Source organism: Urocitellus parryii, chromosome 8, assembly GCF_045843805.1.
Source record: "Urocitellus parryii isolate mUroPar1 chromosome 8, mUroPar1.hap1, whole genome shotgun sequence".
In the NCBI taxonomy this organism is placed as follows: Eukaryota; Metazoa; Chordata; class Mammalia; order Rodentia; family Sciuridae; genus Urocitellus; species Urocitellus parryii.
In genome coordinates, this window is record NC_135538.1 from 51733921 (window position 1) to 51761052 (window position 27132).

A 27132-nucleotide genomic window follows, 5' to 3' on the forward strand; every position below is an offset into this window, starting at 1 on the left:
GAATAGCTGTCTTCCTGATACAGATACCTTTATTAATGAAGGTTTCTTTTATAGATGTATATTTCTCTTCACAAAAGAGTTATTTTGTATTTTATTTTAGGCAGTGGGAGGGAGCTGACGAGCTTTTCTTGTGTTGGTTGGTTCTCAAGGTTTTTAGCTCAAAATAATCAATATGCCAGAGGGGCATATTTTAACAAGGCACAATCTGGTCTCCTAAAGTCATGTTTTGGTGTAGTATATCCTGAGTCCCAACACTATAATGAGTCAATGCTCACCCTGATTAAAGGCACTTTCTGAAACATTCCAGGATGATTTCCCAATTATGAATAGAAGGCAAAAAAACCTTCACAAAAATTTTTAAGGCAAAATGATTGCTTTAAAAACGCTGTATCTTCCAGACACTTTAATTGTCCTTAGACAGATGGCTAAACCTTGGCTAGGGGAAACGCATATGCTAGGAGAAAACCCACTAAAACGCTAAGAAAAGGATGATTGGCTGCTGGGGCTCAGAAATTACATGTTCCCCTCAGACAAACACAAGAACTAGGAAACCGCTGAACATTCAGGTTTTGAAATACGATTTTTGCACCGCAAAGAAAAAATATTAACCTATCAGGAAGAACCCAGCAATTCCAATTACCAATCAACAGCGGGAAAGAAGCCAAAGCCTAAGGATACCCACGCACCAAAGAGGACGTCATTCTTTAGTCTCCACCAATGAGTGGCTGGTTGGGGGCGGAGCAATAGGCGGACCAACTGCAGTAAAAAATAAACAATCCTCAGCACATTCTCCTAACCGTAGTGTCTGCTTCTCAAGCCACTGGAGCAAACTCCCGGGCAAGGCAGTTAGATGCTTTCCACTCTCCTCCTCGCTTAGGAACGGTTAGGAAAGGAACATCTTCTTTTTAGTAGAGCCAGGGCGTTCTTTCCATCCGCTCCCACAGGCTCGCAAAAACCTCACCTTAACTTTTCGCTTTCTACCTTTACAGGAACTGGGAATCCAGCGCTACCTGGGGTAGGGGTGGCGCCAGTGCGCAGGCGTGCATGCCTTGTTGGGGGCGAGGCTGTGGAAGCCCAAGGAAACCTGGGAGCTGTATTTCTACAGCCCGAGAAAATTCCACCGCTCCTAAGGCCTCGGGGACTACATTTCCCAGGAGCCTCCGCGATCTTGGGGCGGGCGGGCTGGTTCGTTAATGAGTTCGAGGAAGCCGCAGCGCGGCCCACCAGGTTCCAAAACAAGGAAATGAAGGGGGGAGGCGGGACTGGGGGTGCCTGCGGGAGCCGCCGCCGCCGTGGAGGAGGAGGAGGTGGAGGAGGAGGAGGAGGTGGTGGTGGCTGCCGCGGCCGCCAAGGAGTCCCTTGCTGAACGCGGACCGCGGAGTGGCGGGCGGCGCGCGCGCGCGTGCCCGAGAGGTGGCTGTTGGAGAAGTGGAGCTGCGGTCGCGGGGGGAGGAGGAGGAGGGACTGAGCGGCGGCGGCCCCCGCGTCCCGGTGCCTCTATGGGGGAAGCAGACAATGGATTATGATTTCAAGGCGAAGCTGGCGGCGGAGCGGGAGCGGGTGGAGGATTTGTTTGAGTACGAAGGGTGCAAAGTGGGACGCGGCACCTACGGGCACGTCTACAAGGCGAGGCGGAAAGATGGGTAAGAGCACGGGCGGGGGGAGTGGGCTCGCCCTGGTGCTCGCCCTGGATGCGGCTGGGCGGGATGGGTGGGTCAGAGCTCTGTCGGGCCGAGCCAGAGGGGCGAGGCTGAGGTGGTCGCGGGGCCGAGTCCAGGGACTGACTCTGAGGGACGCCCTTCTGCCCGCCCCCGCGCGGCCCGTCGCGCCCCTCGAACTCCCGCAGCGCAGCCCAGTCCGGGGCGTGGGTCCCGTCGCGGTGGACGCCCACCGCTTGTTGAGAACTGGCTGCGGGACATGAGTTGGGACCTCCGTTGGAGGTGGAGTTTGTGGGGTCTGGTCTCTTGGGGAGATGCCGAGGGCTCTGCTGATGAGTTGCCGCTCTGGCCCTGGGGTAGTGACGGTCGTCGTGGAACTTCCAATCGGCTGAGCGCTTCCCGGGGGCGGCGGTTTGAAACCTCGCCCTGGAGTCCGTCGGGCGGACGAGCGCTGGGGTCCTAGTGGGCCCTCGGGTCTGACTCCTGGGCACCACCAGCCCCGGCCCCTGAGCACAGTTTCTCCGGTGCCTGTCGTATACCTGGCTACTTCTCGAGCCCTCTTCTGCCCCCAATTTCGCAGTCTTACGTTCTGAAATCTGCATCTTCCTCCGCAAGGTGGGACCTCGTGTTTTTTTTTTTTTTTTTTTTTTTTTTGCCAGCGTTAACTTTAGAGTTCTCTTAGGCTTTGATGCCTTCCTCCTCCTTTCCCCCTTGGGTGTCTTAGGTATTTTGAGGTCCTACACTCCATCCTCTACCAATGATTGCGTGCTAAGGTTTATCCAGGACCTTGATTATCAACGGAATACGAGTGACAGAGCTGGGCCTGAACCTTTGTTTTCCTGGGAGTTGAGGGAGAACTGTAGGAAACCCCTTGGGAAGCTTCTTCTGATCTTTGTCTTAGAAGCTAAAACAAGCTAGATAATATATTGAGATCGCCTATTCGTCCTGGAGGGCGAATGCTCTCCTACAGCCGGACAGGTGGAACCAGCTCCCTGCCTGGGAAGTCTAGGTTTAAACCAACTGTCACCTCTGTCCCATTCTGGCAGGAATTCTCCTCCCCCAGGGTTGGGAAGCTCTGGAAAATCTGCTAGTCCCTCTTAGACTCTTAAGACTGCTGACTTGTAGGGAACAGAGTATTTAGAGTTGTAACAGAACGTTTTTGAATAAACGAATTTTTAGCCACAATGACATCAGTAAGATCTGGAGTGCTACTTATCTTTCTGCATTCACTATTGTAATTCGATATGGTTGCTTTGAAAACTCTGGGATCAAAGTATATAGGTGTGTGAACTAATTTCATAAAAGGAACAACAAAATACAATCTTATAGGTGTACTATAAAGTACCATGGAAATTACAAAGTATTATTTGAACTTAAAGGATTATTATTCTTGCATAAATTTTTTTTCTCTTGTAGTAACTCACAGGCCAGTACCACTCAGTTGTTTTTCATAAGTCATTTAATTACCAGGTGTTCCAGAATGCACATCACCTAATGTAAGATACTATAATTGACTTGTACTTTGTTTTTGGAATATCCACTCTACTTGTTATACTGGTGTTTCTGTGGGGGAATCTTATTTGGGGAAAGTGCATCCATTTTTACTGTTTGGACATTGTCCTAATAATGTAATTCAGAGGTGGTTCTTTTTTCCCCTCTTATTCCTTAGGTTAACTTTGTAATGTGCTTTATATTGAATTTTTTTAAATGTATTTTTTGTTAAAGTAGCTCTCTTTCAGCCGGCAACTTTTGAGAAAAGTTTAAAAAATTCTGCTTCTGATTTGCATTTGAATAGTATTCCTGCTTCTGTTTGTTATTTTTGAATATTTCTCCCTCTAATAAAATTCTTGATTCGAATACACCTCCTTCTTGAGTGAAATTTGTTAATTAGAATTAATAAAGTTTCTTTTGTATAAGATTGTGAACTTTGAAACCAGATTTTTTTTTTTTTTTTTTTTTTTTTTTACCACCATTACAATCTGAAAGCATTAGTTCAGTAAAAATCCTTCCCTCCTTTGGATCTAGGGTCTGGTTGAGATTTGTCACTTTATAGTAAATACCCACTTCTTTTGTGGGTTAGTAGGAGGATTAGTTTTATGTTCCTTGACAATCAGCAGTTTTCAAGAACAAAGTTTTTCTTGATGGTTCTAAACTGAGACACAGATTTACATAGTAAGGAATTTTACAGGGCAGGGGTTGTGGCTTTGTGGTAGAGCACTTGCCTAGCAAGTGTGAGGTACTGGGTTTGAGTCTCAGTACCACATATAAATAAATAAGTAAAGGTTTATCAACAACTAATACAATTTTTTTTTTTAAAAAAGAACTTTACACTCTGATCATGGGAAATTACAGTTTAGCTCTTCCCAGATTTTATTTTTGTTTGCTCAGAAAAATATTGGTATTTTGGGAAGTTAAGAGAGGGTATGTTAAAGGTAGTGAAAAGTGTATGTTAAATCATTCAGGTGTATGTAATATATAACAAAGTCTTTAGAAAGAAAATTGGAAGAAATAACAAAAATCAGTAGAAAAGCCTCTGCCTATAGTTTATACTGCAGTTTACAAAACCTTAGAATGTTGTTTTCTTTGAAATAGGACTTTAATTTAGGCTATATTAAGTTTTCAACAGACTGGAAATGTTAAGACAAAAATCTGAGTTCTCTCTTTTTAAAATTTTTTTGTGGAGTGTCATGATGTTTCCACACATGTATATATTGTGTAATATTTAATTCAGGGTGAATATACCACCTCACATTTGTCATTTCTTTGTGGTAAAAACATTCAGAATCCTTTTTTGTAGCTTATTTGAAATACAGTACATTGTTCTCTATAGTTACCTTTTAATGTAATAAAACATCAGAATTTATTTCTTCTAGGAGTTTTTCACCTTTAATAAAAAATGTTTACTTTTTTGTTTTGAAGGGTCTTGGTGCCTTTTAAAAAAATCAGGCTTAAAAGTTGTTATCAATGCTGGAAATTGAATCCACAGCCTTGCTTATGCTAAGAATGCACTTTACCATTGAGCTATATAACAACCCAGCCTTGAAAGTTATTCTTGAAGAGAAACAAGTTCACAGAGTATTTCTAAACTTGTTAGTATGAGTATGAATTAATAAAATAGTTTCTCTTCATTAGTAAAAAGTCCCAGATAACAATTAGGGTTACAAATCTCAAGGCTATATTTCTCCAATTGGAAACATTTTTTATTTTGATTGATAAAAGGAATATTGTTAAGGTCCGATGTTAAGAGGTTCAGAAAAACATGGCTCCATAGCAGAGTATTAACATCTGAAAACTGTTGTATCCAACAATGGCTGTTTAACTTCACAGACATTCAGTTAGTCTATTGAATCACAGCAATAAAAGAATGTTCCATTTTGCATCTGTTTTTGAAAGATGCATAGTAATTAAAAGTAAAATGGTTGACAGAAATATCCAGCAGTTCCAGTTTGGCCTTAGGGTTTCAAATGAGTAATTGGTGACTGGATACTTTAATGTGTTATGAAATCCTTTACAAATTTAGTAAGTACTTGTAGATACATATGGCAAATAATAGGTCCCATAGTATCTGTTTTGATGGGTGTTTCACAATTGGTTTTAGTTAGAATAGATCATTTTATATGCATTTTTTATTGGTGATCTCCTGAAGGTTAAAAATATTTCAGTATGATCATAGCATATTAGTATTTGCAAGTTTTAGATAGAGTTCAACTTCCTCTTTTTACAGAAGAGAGACCTGGAGCTTTGAGAAGTTAATTGTAATGCCATTGTCTCATAACAAAGATGAAACTAATAATAAAGATCTCTGAGTTCTTGTGGTTTCCAGGGTGTTTTTCTTCCTAATATAGGAAGAAAACTAAAAAAAGACTGTATTGCCACTAGTCTTGATAATTCTTATTGTACAAACTTTTTCCATGCAAAAATTATATCTATACCAAAAAATATGGAAAAGAGAAAATATCACATTAGAAGGGACATTTTATTTATTTCGGTGTTATTTTTATTGGTTCTTTTTATATTTAACATTAGGATTCATTTTTGACATAATTATAAAAACATGGAATTTAATTTGCTCTAATTCCCCAGTACTTCTCTCTTCCCTCCTGTCCGCCCCCCTTCCTAAATGGTACATTTTATAAAAGAAGTGCAAGAGGCAGAGCACTTGCCTACCTTGTGCAAGCCCCTGCGTTTAATCCCTAGCCCTGCCAGAAAGAGAGTGTATAGGTCAACAGATTCTATTACGTGTAGCTGTTTCTCTTCATCGTCACTGTCACTAATTTTGACCATTCTTGGTCTCTGCCTTTAAATCTTTCCTTACTATAGTCCAAGATCCAAGTTTCTGTCAGTGTCACTTTCCTGCAAAATAAAATTAGTAGTATCTCTTTTCGGAAAATTGTACATTTCCTGTAGTTTATATTATTCAGTCTTAATAGTTTGGCTTCTAAAGACATTTGCATTCATTTTTTTTTTTTTTAGAAAGAGAGGGAGAGAGAGAGAGAGAATTTTTAATATTTATTTTTTTTAGTTCTCCGCGGACACAACATCTTTGTTGGTATGTGGTGCTGAGGATCGAACCCGGGCCGCACGCATGCCAGGCGAGCGCGCTACCGCTTGAGCCACATCCCCAGCGCCGACATTTGCATTCATATCTTGAAAGTGCTTTTATACTTACTGTGAGTGCGTCCAAACCGTATACTTCTGTAGTGTATAATTGCTCATATTTTCTATCCTCTTTCGTGTTTAATTATCTTTGTTCCATTCAAACTAGAATGGTATTGCTTTACCATTCCTCCTTTTCCATTTCCCTTATCCTCACGAACTTGGCAAACTCCTGCTCATACTTCAGTACCCAACTGAAATAGCTTTTCTTCTAGAGCCTTCCTTATTCATTTTGTGTATTTCTTAGATATGCTTCTATCCCTCTGTATTCTTATGTGTGTAATATTACAATAATGACATTAATATCTTTCATGAATGATTAACTCATTTTTCTGTCTCCAGTGCTTTCTACAGGACTGGCCATGTAACACACTATCAGAAATTATATGGAATTTTAAAATATTAAAATATGTCCTAAACTAGTAAGCATGCTTCACTGATCTTAAAAGCCAACCAAAATTATTATTTTTTTTAAGAGAGAGAGAAGAGAGAGAGAGAATTTTTCAATATTTCTTTTTTAGTTATTGGTGGACACAACATCTTTGTTTGTATGTGGTCCTGAGGATCGAACCCGGGCCGCACGCATGCCAGGCGAGCGCGCTACCGCTTGAGCCACATCCCCAGCCCCGACCAAAATTATTTAAAAAAAAAAATAGTCTATTTTCTTAAAAAGCAATATTTTTAGTAGTAGTTTTGAGAGCTTGATATATGGTGGTGTTACATGAGATAAGTGGTTAAATGTATTTGTATAGCACTAACTAGGCCTAAGGTGTTTTTTCTAAGAAATTATATGGTGCTTTTCAAGAAAGTTTCTTTTAGTGGATATTGATGAGGAAAATAGGTAAGTTATTTATTTATTATTATTTTTTTAGTTGTAGATGGACACAGTACCTTTATTTTATTTGTTTATTTTTATGTGGTGCCAGGGATCGAACCCAGTGCCTCATGTATGCTCTGCAAGCACTCTACCACCAAGCCACAACCCTGTCCCTTTTTTTTTTTTTTTTAGTTTCAGGTAACACAATATCTTTATTTTTATGTGGTACCGAGGATTGAACCCAGAGCCTCATGCATGCTAGGCAAGCACTCTAGCACTGAGCCACAACACCAGCACCTGGCCCTCTTTTTTAAAAATATTGAACATTTTTTTCTCTTTAGGTCAGTCAGCTCTTTTAGAATTCCTAGGTTTTAGTAATATGGCTCTTTGCTTTTATTTATTTAAAAAATATTTTATTTTAGTTGTAGTTGAACACAATACCTTTATTTTATTTTTATATGGTACTGAGGATTGAACCCAGGGCCTCGCACATGCTAGATGAACACTCTACCGCTGAGCCACAACTCCAGCCCAGGCTCTTTGCTTTTAGAATTTATTAATCTGTCTCTGTGCTTTTAATAGATATTTTGCAGAAATGCTTAGAAAATGTGAGCATTCAAATATGTTTTAGGAAAAAAACTTGATAAGGAATTTATGATAAAAATGGTATCTTTAGCACTTAATAAATGAAGTAGACACTGGTTTCTATTTAGTTTGTCATCTTTGCAATGTAAACTTTCCAAATCTATTTTTTTAAACATTTATTTATTTATTTTTGCATTATGATTCTTAATACACCATTATATCATAATTTATCATATCTCTGATTATATATAAGGTATGTTGACAGCAAATTCACATCTTCATACATGTATTTTGTATAGTGATGAGGGTCTCTTTTCACCATTCATGCTATTCCCCTTCTCCTTCCCTTTCCCTCCCACCCCTGTTCCCTATCTAGAGATAATCTTCCTTCCTTGCTCTCCCTCCCAACCCCATTTTGAGTCACCTCCCTTATATCAGAGAAGACATTTGGCATTTGTTTTTTTGGGATTGGCTAACTTCATTTAGCATAATCTTCTCTAATGCCATCCATTTCCCTTCAAATGCCATGATCTTGTTCTTTTTTATTGCTGAGTAATATTCCATTGTGTATAAATGCCACATTTTTTTAAATCCATTTATCCACTAAAGGACATCTAGGTTGGCTCCACAGTTTAGCTATTGTGAATTGTGCTGCTATAAACATTGATGTGGCTGTGTCTCTGTAATATGCGGTTTTTAGGTCCTTTGGGTGTAGTCCGAGAAGAGGAATAGCTGGGTCAAATGGTTATTCCATTCCCAGCTTTCCAAGGAATGTCCATACTGCTTTCCAAATTGGCTGCACCAATTCCAAATCTATTTTTTTTTTTACATTAGAGAGATTTATTTTCTTTTAGCTTTTGGCAGACACAACATTTTTGTTTGTATGTGGTGCTGAGGATTGAACCCGGGCCGCACGCATACCAGGCGAGCGCACTACTGCTTGAGCCACATCCCCAGCCCTCCAAATTTATTTTGGAGGCCTAAGGAATTTGTTTTTTTTTCCAGAAAATTTTGAGGTGGACGTGGTGGCGCATGCCTGTAATCCCAGTGGCTCAGAAGGCTGAGATAGGAGAAAAGTGAGGCACTAGGCAACTCATTGAGACCCTGTCTCTAAATAAAATACAAAAACAGGCTGGGAATGTGGCTCAGTGGTTGAGTGCCCCTGAATTCAGACCCTGGTACCAAAACAACAACAACAACAACAAACCAAAGATCAAAAACAAAAAATGAAGCCAGCCTCAGCAATTTTTGAGACCCTCTCTCAAAATAAAGAATATAAAGATATAAAGGGCTGGGGATATGGCTTAGTGGTTGAGTGCCTGGGTTCAATCCCTAGTACCAGGAAAAACAAAACAAGTTTTTTTTTTTTTTGTTGTTAGAAGCAGTATGGAGCAAACTTTCTGTACAGATAGAAATATTTTAGGCTTTGTGGGTTATACTGTCTCCGCATTTAATTCAGAATTGAGCCTGAAATAGCTATAAACCAATATGTGATGAATAACTAATTTGCAAAGAATCAAAGATATTTGATTACTTTTTTGAAAAAGTTTTTGTAAAATAAAGTGTATGTACTTAGTTAAGTAATACATGCAAGTGCCTGAAAAGATACACAGTGTAACAAGTCTTCCCTTTCCAAGCCACTCTTCCCTTTCTAGAGGCAGCAATGTTTGATTGACCTCTTAAAAGGATTTTCTGGTGTATATCAAATATGGCAAATGCTAGAATACTGTACATATCTCTTTTAAATGTAACTTGAAGATCATTACATATTTTATGTATGGAAATACCTTGATCCTCTTAGTTTTATTGCATTCCATTTTATTGACTTGGTGATTTATTTAACAATCCTTCATGATAGACATTTAGGCTCTTTTCAGTCTTTTGGCAATGATAATACCGAAATGAATATCTTAGTGTAGTATTTTGTGCATACTAATATATCTATAAGTTAAATTCATAGAAATTGTTTACCTTTGGAAGTAATGAATTGAAATTAATTGCTAATATGGCAGTGTACAAGATATAAATCCTCAAATACTAGAGATGAGGGGGTAGCTGAGAATAAGGAAAAGAAATGTTAAGACTTTAAAAATAATAAATGGAGAGTTGTAAGTAATTTGTTTGCTATAGGAAGTGCAAGTTACTTTCCCTTGTTGTTGCTCAGCAGCATGGGAAAAGCAAGCCTCTGAATTTTGGATAGAGTAGGTCTATGGCAAGATTTTTAAATACAATGGATACCAATGTTGATGAATTTAGTATTTTTACTTTTGTGTAATATATTTTGAGGTTGATATGCTAAATAAATAAGATGTGGTGTTAAATTGTGAGTTTGCTGTGACAAATGCTGTGACAAAAGTATAGTGAGGGTTAGACATCAGTATAGAAGATTTTAAAACAGTATATTACACTTTCAGATTTTCTTGGTGGTAAACTTTTAGGAGTATTTGGTTTTTAATAAACTCATGTGTTTTAAAAGATATATTTGATTGTTATCTTGTAATGTGACTGCATGATATTAATACTACTTTAGGATTTTAAAAGGGACAGAAACGTTTTAATGTTTTGAATAATATGGCCATTTAAAAAATAGTATTTTAGATCTACAACCATAAGGAAGTAGCTGACAAAGCTATTTAAGGATTTTTGTCCATTTATAAATAGCTTATAGTCCAAAACTTCCTGTAATAGCTGTTTTGAGTGGGCAGTGTGCAAGATAAAAGAGAGTCTCAAGAGAGATGACAGGATGTAATTCAGGATACAAGTGTGCAGCAGTAGGTTTTTTATTGAGGGTTTGAATTCTTATCCAGAAGTGAGTGATGGGTGAAAGAGAAAGAAAAACCTTTAAAGCCTTCCAAAAACTGGTGTCCATATGAAATATCTTTGTTTTTACTTCTTTTAAAATATTTTTTTATTTGTAGATGGACACAATACCTTTTATTTTATTTATTTATTATTATGTGATGCTAATGATTGAACCCAGGGTCTCGAACAAGCTAGGCGAGTACTTTATCACTGAGCTACCAGCCCAGCCCCCATATGAAATACCTTTAATTTAAAAAAAAAATTTTTTTTGGCAGTGTTGGGAATCAAACAAATGCAATGAATCTTGTAAAGGAAAAATGTACCATCACAGAGATTTTAAACCTGTTGTTTTTGTGTATTTTCTATTTGAAAACATTATTTAAGGGCCCAGGATATAGCTCAGTTCTAGAGCTGCTTGCCTAGCCTAAGACCCTGTGTTCTATCCCCAGCACCTGCAAAAAAGGCTGGGGGTGGGGGGATTAACACCACCAAAGGGGAAGGGATAAAGAAAACTAACCTTTGTGAAAAGCAACTGCAATTGCTTATCAACTTTACTGGTGACCTTATTTGACAGTATTAATGAAAATAACTTTCCTACAGAAGGGCATAACTTATCACTTGGAAAGTAAAAGTTTTACATTAGTTTTCCAGCAACCATGGACTTACCTTTCTGTCCAAATGTAGCTATCTATAAATACCTGCAGCAGTTTGCCAGATTGGGTTTTGATTTGTGGTAACAGAATAAAAAGTGAACTGAACCACTTGGTAATTAAATCTATTCCCTAACCACGTTCAGCTTAGTAACTGAGATCAACCACAACAAAACCTCATTGAAATAATTTGTGTGTGTGTGTGTGTGTGTGTGTGTGTGTATTTGTGTGTGTGTGTGTGTGTGTTTGGTGCTGGATATTAAACCCAGGGCTTCATGCATAGTGGGCAAGGGCTCTACCATTGAGTTACACCACAAGCCTGAACTTAAAAAAAAAAAAAGTAACAGGAGTATACTATGTTATATATAATGATAAAAGTATAGCAAATAAACAAGTAACTGTCATTATGATAAAATATATACTACATGTAATTTGTGCTCTACTTTTATATGACAGCACAGTAAGTTTATTTACATCAGCATTGCCATAAATTTGAGTAATTTGTTGTGCTTTCTGTGATGTCGCTAGGCAGTAGGAAGTTTTCAGCTCTATTATAACCTTATGGGACCACTAATACATATGGTCTATCATTTATTGAAATGTCATATAGCACATGACTAATTTAATCTTGTGTAGTTTATAAAATGAGAATTGCGCTGGGTGCAGTGGTGCATGCCTATAATCCCAATGGCTCCAGAGGCTGAGGCAGGAGGATGGTGAGTTCAAAGCCAGCCTCAGTAATTTAGTGAGGCCCTAAGCAATTTATTTATGTTTAAATAAAATATAAAAAAAGACTGGGGATGTGGCTCAGTGGCTAAGCGCTCCTGGATTAAAAAAAAAATGCTGGGTGCACACTCATAATCCCAGCTACAGGGGAGGCTGAGGCAGAGGATCCCAAGTTCAAGGCCAGCTGGGCAATTAAGCAAACCCTGACTAAAACGTAAAAAGGGTTAGAGATATGGTTCAGTGATAGAATACCCCTGGTTTTAATCCTCAGTGCCACAAAAACAAAAACTCTCCAAACCCAGAAGTTTATTAACTTTAGTTTCTCCATAATCTGCTGATCTTTGTGGTGTATTTGTATTAAAGTGGAAATATTTTATTTTCATGCTACTTTACGCATGTTAAAAAGCTTCAACACTATAATTGTACTTACAATGCAAAGTAAAAGCCTTCTTTCTTACTTTCCATGCCCAAGCTTTCTTTACTTATCAGAGATAATCAGTGTTAATCATGTGAGTTTTAAGTTTTATTGGGTCTTACATTTTTTTGAGTAATGCTGGGGATTAAACTCAGAGCTTTGTGCATGGCAGGCAGGTGCTTCATCACTGAGCTACAGCACAAGCCCTTAACACTAACTTTAATTGATATCCATTTAATTCTTTGTGTGTGTGTGTGTGTGTGTGTGTGTGTGTGTGTGTGTGTAGTGTTGGGGGATTGAAGCCAGGGCCTTGTTCTAGCATTGAGCTATATCCCCAGCTCGAATTCTTTTTGTTGGTTTATCAACTTTAGATAGTTTCTTTTGATTTTCCATTAGAAAAATTGAGCAGTTTTGTGAAATCTCACTGTGTCTTATTTTCCTTTTTCCCATCCTAACCTTCAAATTGATTATTTTTATATTTATTTTTTTTTCTGGTAAAACTTTTATGACTTTAAGATATAAACTTAAATTTCTTTTTCTTAATATTATCTCTATTCTTCTGAAAATGAAGGTTAAAGTATACATCTTTCCTATTCTTTGTCTCTGCCTGCCAATTTTAATATAAATTTGGGGGATAGCTCAGTGGTAGGTTGCATGCTTAGGATACTCAAGACCCTAGGTTCAACTATCCCCCACCATAAGAATTTTTATAGTATCCTGGTTTATTCAGTGGTTTTTGTCCATGAGTTGATTCTAAAAGATGAACATTGGAAACCATTCACCAACATTAAAATATTGTGATGTTTTTAACTGAAGTGAGTTAATTTTTTGAAGCCTATGGAGTAAGAAATGTAATCTTGAGTATTAAATAAGCGCTGCTTGAAACAATGGCCTAGATATTAAGGCCTAATGAATGATCTTAATTTTTTTTGTTCTTTCCCTATTTTTGCTATTAGTTTTTAGTTTAATATTATTTTGCTTCTAGTATTAAACTAATACAAAAAAGTACATGTATAATGGCATAATTGACGTGAACATACTTTATATACAGAGATATGAAAAATTGTGCTCTATATGTATAATAAGGATTGTAATGCATTCCACTGTTGTTGTGTATTTTAAAAAATAATAAAATCAATACACAATCTGTCAAAAAATCATGTATGCAAAAATAAAAACAGTTATCTCTGGGAAAAAATAAACTTTGTTATTAGTTTTTTTTATATTCCATCCCATGTGTGATTTTTCTTTGATAATTTTTTTGGGGGTGGGTATTGGGGATGTTTTTTAAAGTAGCTTTTCCATGTAAGAACTGTGGATTCAGAGTTCTTGGCTGCCTTCGTCCCTGAACTGGCAGGTTGCACCCAGGGGCATTTCACTACTACATCCTCTTCCTTTTTATTTTTTATTTTTGAGACAGGGTCTCCCTAAGTTGCTCAGGCTGGCCTTGAACTTGCAATCCTCCTGCCTCAGCTTCCTGAGTTGCTGGGATTACAGGCATGTGCTACTGTGCCTATTTTCGGAGTTCTTATATACCTAATAATGTATTTTGTCCTCATACTTGGTTGATAGTTTGGTTGTATTTGGAATTATTAGTAAGAATTATTATTAATTAGAGTTACTAATATTAATAATTTTTATTTGAACCCTAATCTATTGCTTTGTGTTTTCTAGAATTTCTTAGATTTCCTTATTTGAAATTTGTTTTTTTCCCTTCTAGATTTTTTACTTTATCTGCATTCTAAGATTTCACAAGAGCATGTCCAGAAGATGTAGGTCTTCAAGTTAATCTGGCTTTGTTTCCTGTGTCTTTTTTTTTTTTTTTTTTAAGAGAGAGGGAGAGAGAGAAAGAATGAATTATTTTTTATTTTTTGGCGGACACAACATCTTTGTATGTGGTGCTGAGGATCGAACTAGCCGCTCGAATGCCAGGCGAGCATGCTACCGCTTGAGCCACATCCCCAGCCCCTGTTTCCTGTGTCTTTTTTAAAAAATATTTTTAGTTGTAGTTGGACACAGTATCTTTATTTAATTAATTTATTTACTTAATGTGGTGTTGAGAGTTGAACCCAGTGCCTCACACACACACTAGGCAAGCACTCTACCCCTGAGCCACAATCCCAGCCCTGTCTCCTCTGTCTTTAATGCATTATTTTTTCATTTGAATCCATAGCCTTTGTATATTAATTTGAACTTCAGAGGTTAGAAAATGGTATTCAGTAGCTTCAGTCTCTCTCTTACCTCATCTTCTACTCCTTTACTCCCCTAATTCCAATCCTTTTAACTCCTCAGGGAACTTTTGCTGGGTCCTTTCTTTCATCTTTAGTTTTGGGAAATTTTTATTTCCTATTATTTGTTTAATTATTTCCTCTTGTAAATGCTCATCTTTTCTTCTTAAGGTATGCTTGTTAACAAATAACTCTCTCTTCCTTGTCAATTTCATTCTCAATATTTCTCAACTCCCTTAGCCCTGTTACATTCTGGAGGGGGGGGTTCCCTTATTTAATATTAATTTTCTGGGTTGCCAATTTGGTTTTCAGTGGAGGCAGTGATTGATTGATTGATTGATTGATTTAGTATGACCTGAATTCAGGAGTCTGCCTGAATTTAGCAGTGTATTGGCTTAATAACATAAGTAAATTTCCTATTAATATTTAGATTGTTTCTAGTGTTTTGTCATTATAAATAATTATTAAGTAAATTTTGTATTCACTGTAGGCTGTTTTTAACTTTTCCTTAGTAATTTTTAAAAATCCAGAGTGCTAGACCAAGATAATGGAAACATTTTTACTTATTTTACTATGTGTATATTTTCTATTTTAAAATAATAAAACATTCTGTTGTGTATGTGTAACTTTTATTTTTAGAAGAAAAGCACAAAAGTTTCTTTCAAGCTTGTGTGCCTGTAGTCCAAGCCACTTGGGAGACTAAGGCAGGAGTGAGGCCAGCCTAGGCAACACAGAGACCCCCATCTAAAAAAAATGAAATCATTGAATAAATATCATTTTTTAAAATTGTTTAATTTAGTGAGTTTTAATACATTTGCAGTGTTGTGCACCTATTACCACTATTTAGTTGTAGAACATGTGCATCACCTCCAAACTAAACCCTAAATTTACAGGGTTACTATTCTGTTTCCCCTCCTTCCCTCCAGGATCTGGCAACCACTCTCCTTTCTGTGTGTTTGCCTTTTCTGGGTATTTCATATGAGTGGAATCACACATAGGCATTCTGTGACTGGTTTATTTAAACTAGTATAATTTCATTCCTTTTTATGATTGAATAACATTCCATTGTATAGCTTTTTCACATTTTGTTTATGTGTGTATCTACTGATGAACATTTGTGTTCCTTCAGTTTTTTGGCTCTTGTGATAATGCTTCAGTAAACACCTATGTTCATGTTTTTGTTTGAACATATGTTTTCATCTGTTTTGAGTATATACCTAGGAAGTGAAAATACTGAGTCATATGGTAATTCCATATTTAACTTTTTGAGGAACTAACAGAATATTTTCTATAATGGCTGCTCTATTTTCTATTCCCACCTACAGTATGTGTTCCGGTTCTCCACATCTTTCCTAACAATTGTTATTTGCTTTCTTTTTTAAAATCATAGCTATTCTGGTGGAAGTGTGGGTGTGTGTGTGGGGGGGTAGAGTGGGGGGGTGGATTGAACCCAGGTGTGCATAACAACTGAGCAGCATCCCCAGCCCTTTTTTTGGTGTGTTTTATTTAGAGACATTGAGTTGCTTAGGGCATCACTAAGTTGCTGAGGCTGGCTTTGAACTCTCCATCCTTCTGCCTCAGCCTCCTGAGCTGCTGGGATTACAGGTGTGTGCCACTGTTGGAAATGGTGTACTTGCTGTGGTTTTTATTTGTGTTTTTCTATTGGTATTGAAAATATTGGTATTGGTTTTTCTATTGTGTTTTTTAAGTTGAATTATCTTTTTGTTAATATTTCAAAACAAATTTTTTACTATAAAAGTAGTATTATAAAAAGATTATTCTCTTTGGTATATAATGCTTTTCTCACTTAACCTCAGCACTGAGGTTTCCTAGGGCACCACAGTATATTCACATGGGGTACTATCAACATTTTGGATTTTTTGAGAGAAATGGAGAATCTGTAAGAACTACTCATTTGAAGTAGTTTACAGCTTTGATATTAGGTTGTGCTTCTTTTCTTTTGATGATGTCATTTTTTTAGAACCTGAATTTTTAAGATTGCTGTGATAAAAATTAAGTAATGTGCAAAACTAATGTGAAGTTGGAAATGACAGTGGCAAGGTTATTTGATTTTAAGATTTTAGAAACTGTGCATCCCCTTGAGCAATTATGGTTATTTAAGAGTGAAACAAAAATATCATGTCTTATTTTGGTTTATGTGTATTTTATTTTTAAATGATTGTTGCTTGGATATACATTCTTAAATTGCCTTATTAATACATTGAGTTATTATGTATTTTTTTGACTAGGGTGCTGTGAAAAAATCACTAAGATCCTAAGGGTACCATGACTGAGTTTGAGATCCTCTGACCTTAAATAGAGTTAATGTTTATCCATATTATTAAATTTTCCTTCAAAAGCTTGATATTCAATGGCTGTCTGTATCTTCTGTGATACGAATATGTAGTACTTAATACTTTCTACTTGTTGGTCATTTAAAGTTTTTTGTAGTATTTTGATTATATTTAGCATTATATTTAGTTATATTTAATAGATGTTCTTGTCTCTACATCTTGGTCCATATGTCTGATTCTAATAATTGTCTTATAAATTGATTTATTATGTCAAAGAGTGTTAGTTGTTTTAAGGCTCCTTGTATATATTTTCTAATTTCATTTATAGTTTCATTCCCATCCACTAACAAAATATATAAAAGTGGCTCTTATCTCAGTTCTTTATCACAGTTGATACATGAAATAGCTTCTGTTTCCCTCAGATAGGAATTACAACTGTTGTCTCTATGCTTTCCCTAAAGCTGAGCTAAAGATATGACCAGCCTTACAATTTACATCTCTCTTTAGCTCCTAGGGACAGTAGTTCATGGTATAGATACCTCTCCCAAACATGCTTTACCAGTTTTATAGTTGGCAAATAGTTTTTTGATATATACTTATGTAATCTTTTCATCTATGTTTTTGATTTTATGTTAAAGATATGTTCAGAAATATAATTAGTCAGGAAGTTTTCTAGTGATAAATGACATCCCGAGTTATATTTTGATGTAGAAATTGTTAACAGCATTTAAAATAATTGCAAATTTACTGGAAAACAGAGTTAATCTAGCTGTCCTTTTAAAACCTGGAAAAAACACACACTAAGTTGCTTATAGTATGTGGTCCTGTCATTTGGCTTCATGCAATAGAAAAACTGATCAAGATCTTAAATAAGAGAGATAATGCTAGACTGGTATAGTCACTCAAAGATATTACCAGGTGTCTACCTCTCTCCCTCCATCCTGTGGTTTTTGTATTCATGATCCCAAATGATTGTTGCACCTCCATGTATTGCTTCTACATTCTGGGCAGGAAGAAGGGGGAAGAGGCAAAGGGGACTGTGCCTTCTCTCCGACGGAAGGCAAGGAAAAAACCAATTTTGAATGACTTTTAGAAAAGCTAGTTAATAATAGTCTCAACCACGATGTGAAACAAAGGGTTTCAATAAAGGTGGGAAAGGAGAAAAAGCTTTTCAAGTTAATTTTAAGCAATTAAACCAAGTACTGCTGAGCAGGTGCTACCTGCCCGCAATCCCAGCAGCTTAGGAGGCTGAGCCAGGAAGATCCCGAGTTCAAAGCTGGCCATAGCAAAAATGAGGTGCTTAGCAGCTCAGTGAGACCTGTCACTAAATAAAATATAAAATAGGGCCAGGGATGTGGCTCAGTGGTCGAGTGCTCCTGAGTTCAATCTTTGCTTCCCAATTTAAACCAACCAACCAACCAAGTGCTTAATGATAAGTACAATTATGAACTGTCACTGTCTCTCTCACTGTGTAAAGACTTTCTATAATTAAATACACTGTTGACTTTCTTCATGTCTATATAAACATAAAAATTTAAAATGTAGGTGGATAAAGATAGACTTTTAGGGGTTTGGATTGTGGCTCAGCCGTAGAGCACTCACCTAGCTAGTGTGAGGCTCTGGGTTCCATCCTCAACACCACATAAAAATAAATAAATGAAATAAAGGTATTGTGTTCAATTAAAAAAATTTTAAAAAGATGAGCTTTTAAATAGAGCCATATGATAGACAACTATAGGAGTGTATCTTTTTATATAAGTGATCAGAAAACAGCCCAGAAATTCGCTATTTGTAATAGAGAGTAGAACTTAGTGATGTTAAATTCTATGTGTAACCTTCACTCTAGGCCAGCTAAGGTTCTTTGTTTAGTTTATTGCTGTCATAAATTCAGTACTCTTATCACAAAGACATTTTCCACCGCAGCACTTTAATTTATACCCAAAAGGATTTTCTTTATTAATTTTATTTAATAAATATTATTTAATAAATAATACAATAAAATTTATTAACTAATAAAATCAATAAAATTTTAATTAATTTTATTGATTTTATTTTTTAAATACACTACAGCAGAATGCGTTACAATTCTTATTACACATATACAGCACAATTTTTCATATATCTGTTTGTATATAAAGTATGTTCACACCAATTCATGTCTTCATACATGTACTTTGGATGTCTATCACATTCCACCATCATTTCTAAGCTCCTGCCCCCTCCCTTCCTCTCCCATCCCTTTGCCCTATCTAGAGTTTGTCTATTCTTATGGAATATTACTCAGCAATAAAAGTGAATAAAGTCATGGCATTTGCAGGTAAATGGATGGCGCTGGAGAAAATAATGCTAAGTGAAAATACTTTTAATATTTATTTAATAAAATCCTTTTGGGTATAAATTATTTAAATAAAGTTTTTCCCTTCTTAAATATTTTTCTTAGAAATGATTTTTTGAGTCTCCATAAATATGCAAACAAATGAAAAGCAAATTGTGGTGGAAGAAAACCTTGCATTTTGAAACTCATATTTCAGATCTGGATTACTAAATACTTTCTACTTATAGGACTTTGCTAGTTAAGTAATCTCTCTAAAATTTGTGTTTTGATAAATTACTGTCCCACATGATTGCTGTGAGGAGTAATTATACAATAATGTATAAAAGTCCTCAGCAGAGTATTGGCTTATTTATTCATATATGTGTGTGTATACGTGTGTATATGCACATATATGACACATGTTAATAATGTGTTAATACATGATTAATTTGCTTGTTGATAAAAGTTAGCAAATAGACTAGTTTTGAGTGACAATTATATTCACCTTAGTTATGAGAACTAGGATTAACCTGGTTAGATTCAGCAGAATTTTATCTATATCCCTAACTAAAAGTTGGTTTGTTGGTGGAGCATTTATCTTACATCTTATAAATAAAGAAAAAAGAATGAGAAAGACCGTTTTTCTTAAAATTTTTTTCTTATTAAAAATGTGTTTAGGGGGCTGGGGATGTGGCTCAAGCAGTAGCGAGCTCACCTGGCATGCATGCGGCGCTGGGTTCGACCTCAGCACCACATACAAATAAAGATGTTGTATCCACCGAAAACTAAAAAATAAATATTAAATTCTCTCTGTCTCTCTCTCTGTCTCTCTGTCTCTCTGTCTCTCTCTCTAAAAAAAAAAAATGTGTTTAGGGCTGGGGCTGTAGCTCCGTAGTAGAGCACTTGCCTCGCATGTGTGAGGCACTGGGTTCGATCCTCAGCACCACGTAAAAAGATATTGTGTCCATTTACAATTAAAAAATGTGTTTAAGAAAATTTAACTCCAGGAGTGGTGATGCACACCTGTAATTTTAGTGGCCTGGGAGGCTGAGGCAGGAGGATTGCAAATTCAAAGTCAGCCTCAGCAATTTAGGGAGATCCTGTCTCAAAATATAAAAGAAAGGGCTGGGGATGTGGCTTAGTGGTTAAGTGCCCCAGGGTTCAATCCCTGGTACCAAAAAGAAAAAAAAGAAGTTAAGTTGGGGTGTGGTATAGCCTTTGCCTATGCATAAGGTTCTGGGTTTGAGCCATAGCACCAAGGATGGTGGGGTTGAGGGGGTGGAGGGAAGAGTGGTTATCAATGATCATTATGAATTGTGTAGTTTTTATCTTTCTGCATTTTTTTTCTGAATGCATTTTTATTTTCTCCAAAATGTGATCATATTCTGTGTGAATTTTGGTAACCTGTATTTTCTATTTCACAATAAATAATGGACATGTTTTTCCATTTTATTAAACTTATCCAGCAGTGCTTTTCTTTTTCTTTTCCTCTAGAAATCCATACCTTTCACATGTATAACCCTTCCAACAATAATGACATTAATTGTTGTCAGTTTTTCTTGAAGGTACACAGAAAGTTTGCTTTTCTTTCTTTGTCCAGAAAATCACTGTTCTACTTTTTTTTTTTTTTTACATTTTTAATGACTACATTCTGTATACATGCACTGTTATTTTTCAGCCATTTTGCTGATTGATGCTTAAATTGTTGGTAACTTTTTATTATTGTAAACAGTACTGTGATCAGCAGATATTTAGTTAAAAACCTTGTTTTTTAAAGTGAAAATACTTTGCTAGAAAAGAGTACATAAATAAAAATATACTTAATATAGATCATATTTAGGAAACCTCAAAATGAGTCAGTAGACCAGTATATTTTAGTATTACTATATTGATCTCTTGTGCTAGGTTTTAGGAATCTACATAATTTAATTAAAAACTTTAAAGTCTACTAAAATGTACTTTTTTATGAGCGTCCCAGTTTCTCTACACTCTTGCTAACATTTGGTATTGTCTTTTAAATTTTCATCATACTAGTGGGTATAAAGTGGTATCTCATTGTGGTTCTGATTTGCCTTTCTATAATAATCAATGATATTGGACCTCATTCCATGTGCTTATTGGTCATGTGTGTATATTCTTTGGAGAACTGTCTACTGAAACTGCTAATTGTTTTTAAAAGGATATTTTTTTTTATTGTTGAGTTGTAAAAGTTGTTTGTGTGTTCTAGATACTAGGACCTGAAGATCTATGATTTGCAAATATCTTTGTGGATTGCCTTTTTACTTTCTTGAATGGTGTTTGAAGCACAAATGTTTTAAATTTTGAGGAAGTCCAATTTATTGCTCGCTCTCGTGCGTGCGTTCTCTCTCTCTCTCTCTCTCTCTCTCTCTTTCCCCTTTTGTGGCATGTGCTTAGGAATTACTGATTGATCTAAGGTTGCAAAGATTTATTCCTTTGTTTTCTTCTTAAAAGTTTTGTAACTTTAGCTTTTATATTTAGTTCTGGTAGTGTTTTTTGTTTGTTTTTGCTTTTTAAGTGAAGGGCATGCTTCAGGGTTCTAGCCTTTAAAACTGTTTTAAATGCTGGATGAAGTGATGCATATCTGTAACCCCAGATATGAAGAGGCTGAGGAAGGAGGATTAGAAGTTCCAGGCCAAACTGGACAATTTAGTGAGACTGTGGCAAAATAAAATGAAAGGAACTAGGTGGTATAGCTCAGTGGTAGAGTGCTTGCCTAGCAGGTGTGTGCCCCTACTGCAGAAAACAACTGGTTAACCAACCAAACCAAACCAGATTCAACTCTTTAGTGTATTTGGCTAAGTAGACAGTAGATAACTAGCAATACCTCATTTATCTGACAATTAATGAATTGCCCTGTGGAGAAATTAGGGCTGTAGGGATAAAGACATAATTCTTTTCCTTACAATGTAGAGAGTCATCAAGCAGATAACAATACAAATATATTCCATTATATACAATGCTGTAGAAGTGAGCCACACAAGAATTGGGTTTTAATTTAGTAAGAGGAATGAGAAATACGAAGTATAGAGGTGAAAGCAATACTAAACTCAGAAATCTCAAAGAGGTTTCATTTTTTGATTGGGCCAAATAAATTCTAAATGTATATACAAAATTTTATATTCCATGGGAGGAACTGGAAAAGATTTAGGGTCTGAAAACAGAAGTGTGTAAAATGGGGATGGTGTTGTTTCTTATGAATTGTGAGGGATGGAGGAGATGATGCTTGTATACTCTAAATAAAAAGTATTAATCCTTTTATCATTAATTTTTGACATGAATTTTGATATTCACTGGCGGATCTGTTTCTAGAGTGCCAGGAAGTTCTTCAAAACAAATTGTTCTGCTGTGTGCAGTAGTGCTTGCCTGTAATTCCAGTGGCTCACCTCCCAGGGAGGTTGAGGCAGCAGGACCACAAGTTCAAGGCCAGCCTTAGCAACTTATTGGGGCCTTAAGTAACAGTGAGAGTCTGTCTCAAAATTTTTAAAAAAGGGCTAGGGATGTGGCTCGGTGGTTAAGAACAAATTGCTTTTAATTCCTTAATTAAACACATACTGTATACTAGATTGTTATTAAAAGGAGAAATGTTGGATTTTTGAAATGTAAAAAGCAAATATTTAATATTCTTTTTTGATTATTGATGGACATTTATTTTTTATTTATTCTTTATATGTGGTGCTGAGAATCAAACCGTGTGCCTCACTCATGCTAGGCAAGCCATCTATCATTGAGCTACAACCCCAACCTGCAGATATTTAATATTGACTATGAGTTTTAAAAAATTAAAAAAGTTATACAATGTGCAAAAGTAGTTAGATGATAAGAAAGATATTAAGGGGAAAGTAAGAAATACTCAAAATTCCATCATCCAGAGATAAAGACTTAATAGTTTGGTGCATTTCTTTTCTGACAACTTTCCAACCATTATGGTATTCACAAATTCGCATATTTACATGCTGTGAAGAAATTATAAATATAAATGTCCTTCATATGCTATTCTAATCTTTTTTTTTTAAATTAAGAATTGTGGTCATTTTTTGGTGTTAGTAAATATATAGATTTATATAATCCTGTAAACTGCTATATGGTATTTCATTATCTGGCTATGTTAATACCCACTGATGAACATTTAGGCTGTTTATAGATTTTTTTTTTCCTGCAGTTAAGTAATGCTTAGCATGTTTGCTCATTTGATGGTCTCTTTAGAATAAATTCTTAAAAGTATAATTGTTAAGTCATGGGATATGCCATTTTAAATGTAGGAACATACTGTTCTTTCCCTCCAAGAAAGCTGAGCCAATTTATACTTCTATTCAAAGAATACAGTGTGCCCCCTTCTCTTTATCTTCCCACACTAGCTTTTGACTGATAGATAATCTTTTGCCTTTGTTATTATAATCATTATTTTATTGCTAGGGATATTGAATGTCTCCATTTGTGTATTGACTTTGTATCTACCTTTTGGACATTTTCCATGCATCGCCTTTGTTTTTTTTTTTTTTTTTAACAGATAGCATTGCATAATTGTTAAAATTGGGCTCTGAGGATGTGCTATCTGAATTTATAATTCCAGCTCTACTACTTAACTTTGTGACGTGAGCAAATTAGCTGTGTTTTTTTGTTTCTCTCATCTGTGTAAACGGATAATAGCAGTACCTACGTCATAGGACTGTGTTAGGACTACATGAGGTAACATCATAAAGTACGTGCAACAGGGTCTGGCAGATAACAAGCACTGCTACTATTAATCTTTTCACGGTATATATATATTTTTTAGGATAAATTCTTATAAAGGTAGGAATGTTTAAAAATAGATATTGCCAGGCTGGGGATGTAGCTCAGTAATAGAATGCTTGCTCAGCATGCCCAATGTTCTCAGTTCGATTCCCAGTATTCAAAAAACAAAACAAAAGAAACAATAAATATAGAACAACAAAACAAACAACTACCCCAAATCCCAGCAAATTGCTTTATTAAAAATGTTTTTTTCTTTTTTTTGGGGTGGTGGTGCACTCCTATAATCCCAGTGGCTCAGGAGACTGAAGCAGGAGGATTGCAAGTTCAAAGCCAGCATCAGCAATTTAGTGAGGCCCTAAGCAACTTAGAGAGATCCTGTCTCAAAATAAAAAATAAAAAGGACTGGAGATGTGGCTGAGTGGTTAAGACCCTTGGTTCAATACCTGGTTACCTCCCCCACTAAAGAAATTTTTTTTTCATAATAAAAAGTGCATAATAACTCATGTCAATATTAGGATTATGTTTAAGCTCTCTATTTCAGTTATCTGTTTCTATATTAATTTTGTACTTCTAAGAAATGAGAAGATTCATATATAAAATATATACTTTCTAACATCTGATTATGAAAAATTTCAAACATAGGATAAGTTTAAAAACCTAATCCCATGATCACCTATGTATCCACTCTCCACATCAGTGGATCTAGCCCTTTTTTTTTTTTTTTTCTATAAAGGGTCAGGTGTTTTCTCTATTTCTGCAAAGAGCCAGTAAATATTTTAAGTTTTGGAGGCCATATTATCTCTGTTACAGTTACTGAATTATGCTGCAGTGAGAAAACAGCCAAAGTCAATAGGTATATAAATAGGAATGGCTTTGTTCCAATAAAACTTTATTTGAAAAAATAGGTGGCCTCTGGATTTGACACAGGCTGTAGTTTGCTATCCCTGTTACAGATTAAACAGCAAGTTGCTATATTTGCCTTCTCTGTAAACGGGTTTGTATATACATATATATATTTTTTTCAACCATTGAAAAATAAGTTGCAATCATCACGGCACTATCCCTTTAATGTCTTAGCATGTATCTCCTAAAAATAATCATATTCTCCTGTATAACCATAATACCATTATTACAGCTAAGAAAGTGAGAATTTTTTTTTCATAGACTAACATTGTATAATGGACTAAAAGCATGACAATCCTTAGATTTGTTCCTTAACAGTTAACCTATTGAACTGTTTCTGTTCCTGTCCACCTTTCCCTATCCTTTCCTTGATTCATTTCTCTAGATAGAAATATATTTTTAAAAAATATATTTATTTATTTTTATGTGGTGCTGAGGATCTAACCCAGTGCCTCACATTGCGCCACCAGCGCTGTACCATTGAGCTACAGCCTCAGCCCTGGATAGAAATCTTACTGACGAAAGTGATTTGCAGATTTAATTTCATGCACACAATTATGTAAGGAATTTTTTTATATGTTTGGTTTGTATTTTTAAAAACCTGGGATTTGTTTCTGTGTTTATATGACTTGAAATAGAGAATTATGAGTAATTTACAATCAAGAGATCTTTTTAAGTTACGTACAGTCCTCTAAAGTTTTCATTTGAAGTTGCAGAAACCAAAGTTAGGTAAAGCTAATTAGGTACTTTAAAAAAAGTGGCCAATTTTGTAAAATAAGTTGAAGAAGTATGTGTGTGTGGGGTAGAAGACATTCTTATTATTTTCAAATTTATAGTTGGTTTATTTGTTATGAAAAGTTATAGCATTTCAAATATAGCCATTCCACTTTGTGCAAAGTTGTGCTGCAGATTTAAGGAGGGTCCTTGCCTTCTTTTTTTCCTACTATTCCTGCCCCTACCCAGATTTTCTACTGTGCGCCGTGCCTTCTTATTTTATCTTTTAAAAAATATCATTTATCCTGAAAGAATTTAGTGTGTTGGTGTAATTGTAGGATTTAGTAGTGTGCTGCAAGATGAGACAAATGACTTTCTTCTTAGATTAGTGATTTATGATAATTGTTAGTGGGAAATAAATAGCTTATTAAGAAACTGATTCAAGATTCTTATTACATATTTGTTCTGTACGCAGAGAAGGCAAAACATATAAAATTAGCAAGAAATACAGCAGCAAGTAATTTAGAATGTCTTGAGTACCCGTGATAGAGATTGGAAATGCTTTTTGGGATCATGTGGGCTAGGCTAAAGAATTTGGCCTTTAAGCTGGGAGAATGAGAGTAATAGATTCCAAGTGAAGTAGATTCTAACAGTTCCCAAAATGGAAACAGTATTTTCTGATTGTAAAATGCAGAAAAGTAAAATATAGGCAGTGAAAGGCCTTATAAATCCCATTTACTTTAGATAACAGATAACAGTTAGATAACAGTTGCCTAACAGTTTGCTGTATAGTTTCATAGAGGGGGAGTTTCATGAATGGTTTTGCAACTGTATGGATGATGGAGAGGACCAAAAGGGGATGAGAGTGGAAGCAGGAGGCTTATTAGAGAGGTCCAGTGAGAAATAATGAAATGTGTTCCTTAGTGGCAGCTGTGAGTAATAGGGAAGGGCTGGGGGAAATTTCAAGGGATATTTAGGAGGTAGGTTTCAGTGACCACTTGGATGAGTTGGACAGACAAGTGGCCAGGATGGTATTTGAGTGTACCTTCCAGAGGCCGAATTCAAATTGTGGCAGTATTTGCCAACAGTGTAATTCCTGTTTGCAAAGACTATCCCTTTGTTCCTTTTTTTGTTTTTCAGTGTTTCCAGGCCTGTTTAGAAGGGGAGGGTAATAAGAATTCAATTCTGTTTTCATAGGTAAGAGTTATTGTATCCTGCCCTTTTCGCTTTATTATTACATTTTACCTTGTTAAAGATAGCTGGGTTCATTTGGGAAGTTGCTTCTGTTCTGGTGTGTAACATTAGCTTGTTTACTTCACAAAATTCAGGTTGGGAGCTTAAAGTTTTTATTCTGAGAAATTGGGATTAGAGTGGGGTGAGGGAGCCACTTGGGCAAGTTTTGGTAGAGGTTCTTTGACTTTAAAATCAAGAATTGAATGAAGAGTTGAGTAGGATCTTACTTTCACAAAGTTCTGCCACTGGGAACAAAACTATATAGAATTGACTTTGCAAAACTTTCTTTTTCTTATTTTCATGCTAATGCAGTCTTGGCACAGAGTTTAGGAGAGACAGTGTTCACTACCTTGCTTCTTTTACTTATATTGGAGGGAATCAT

At 36.0% G+C, this 27132-nt stretch overlaps 1 protein-coding gene across 1 annotated transcript in view; it reads left to right on the forward strand.

Annotated features, from left to right (window-relative positions):
• Nucleotides 1-1360: 1360 nt before the first annotated feature.
• Nucleotides 1361-27132, forward strand: part of Cdk19 (cyclin dependent kinase 19) — a 157178-nt gene continuing 131406 nt past the window's right edge. The window contains exon 1 of the mRNA XM_026389656.2: nt 1361-1643. Within this exon, the coding sequence (XP_026245441.1) occupies nt 1516-1643 (128 nt within the window). The 5' untranslated portion in view covers nt 1361-1515. The remainder of the gene's footprint in view (nt 1644-27132) is intronic.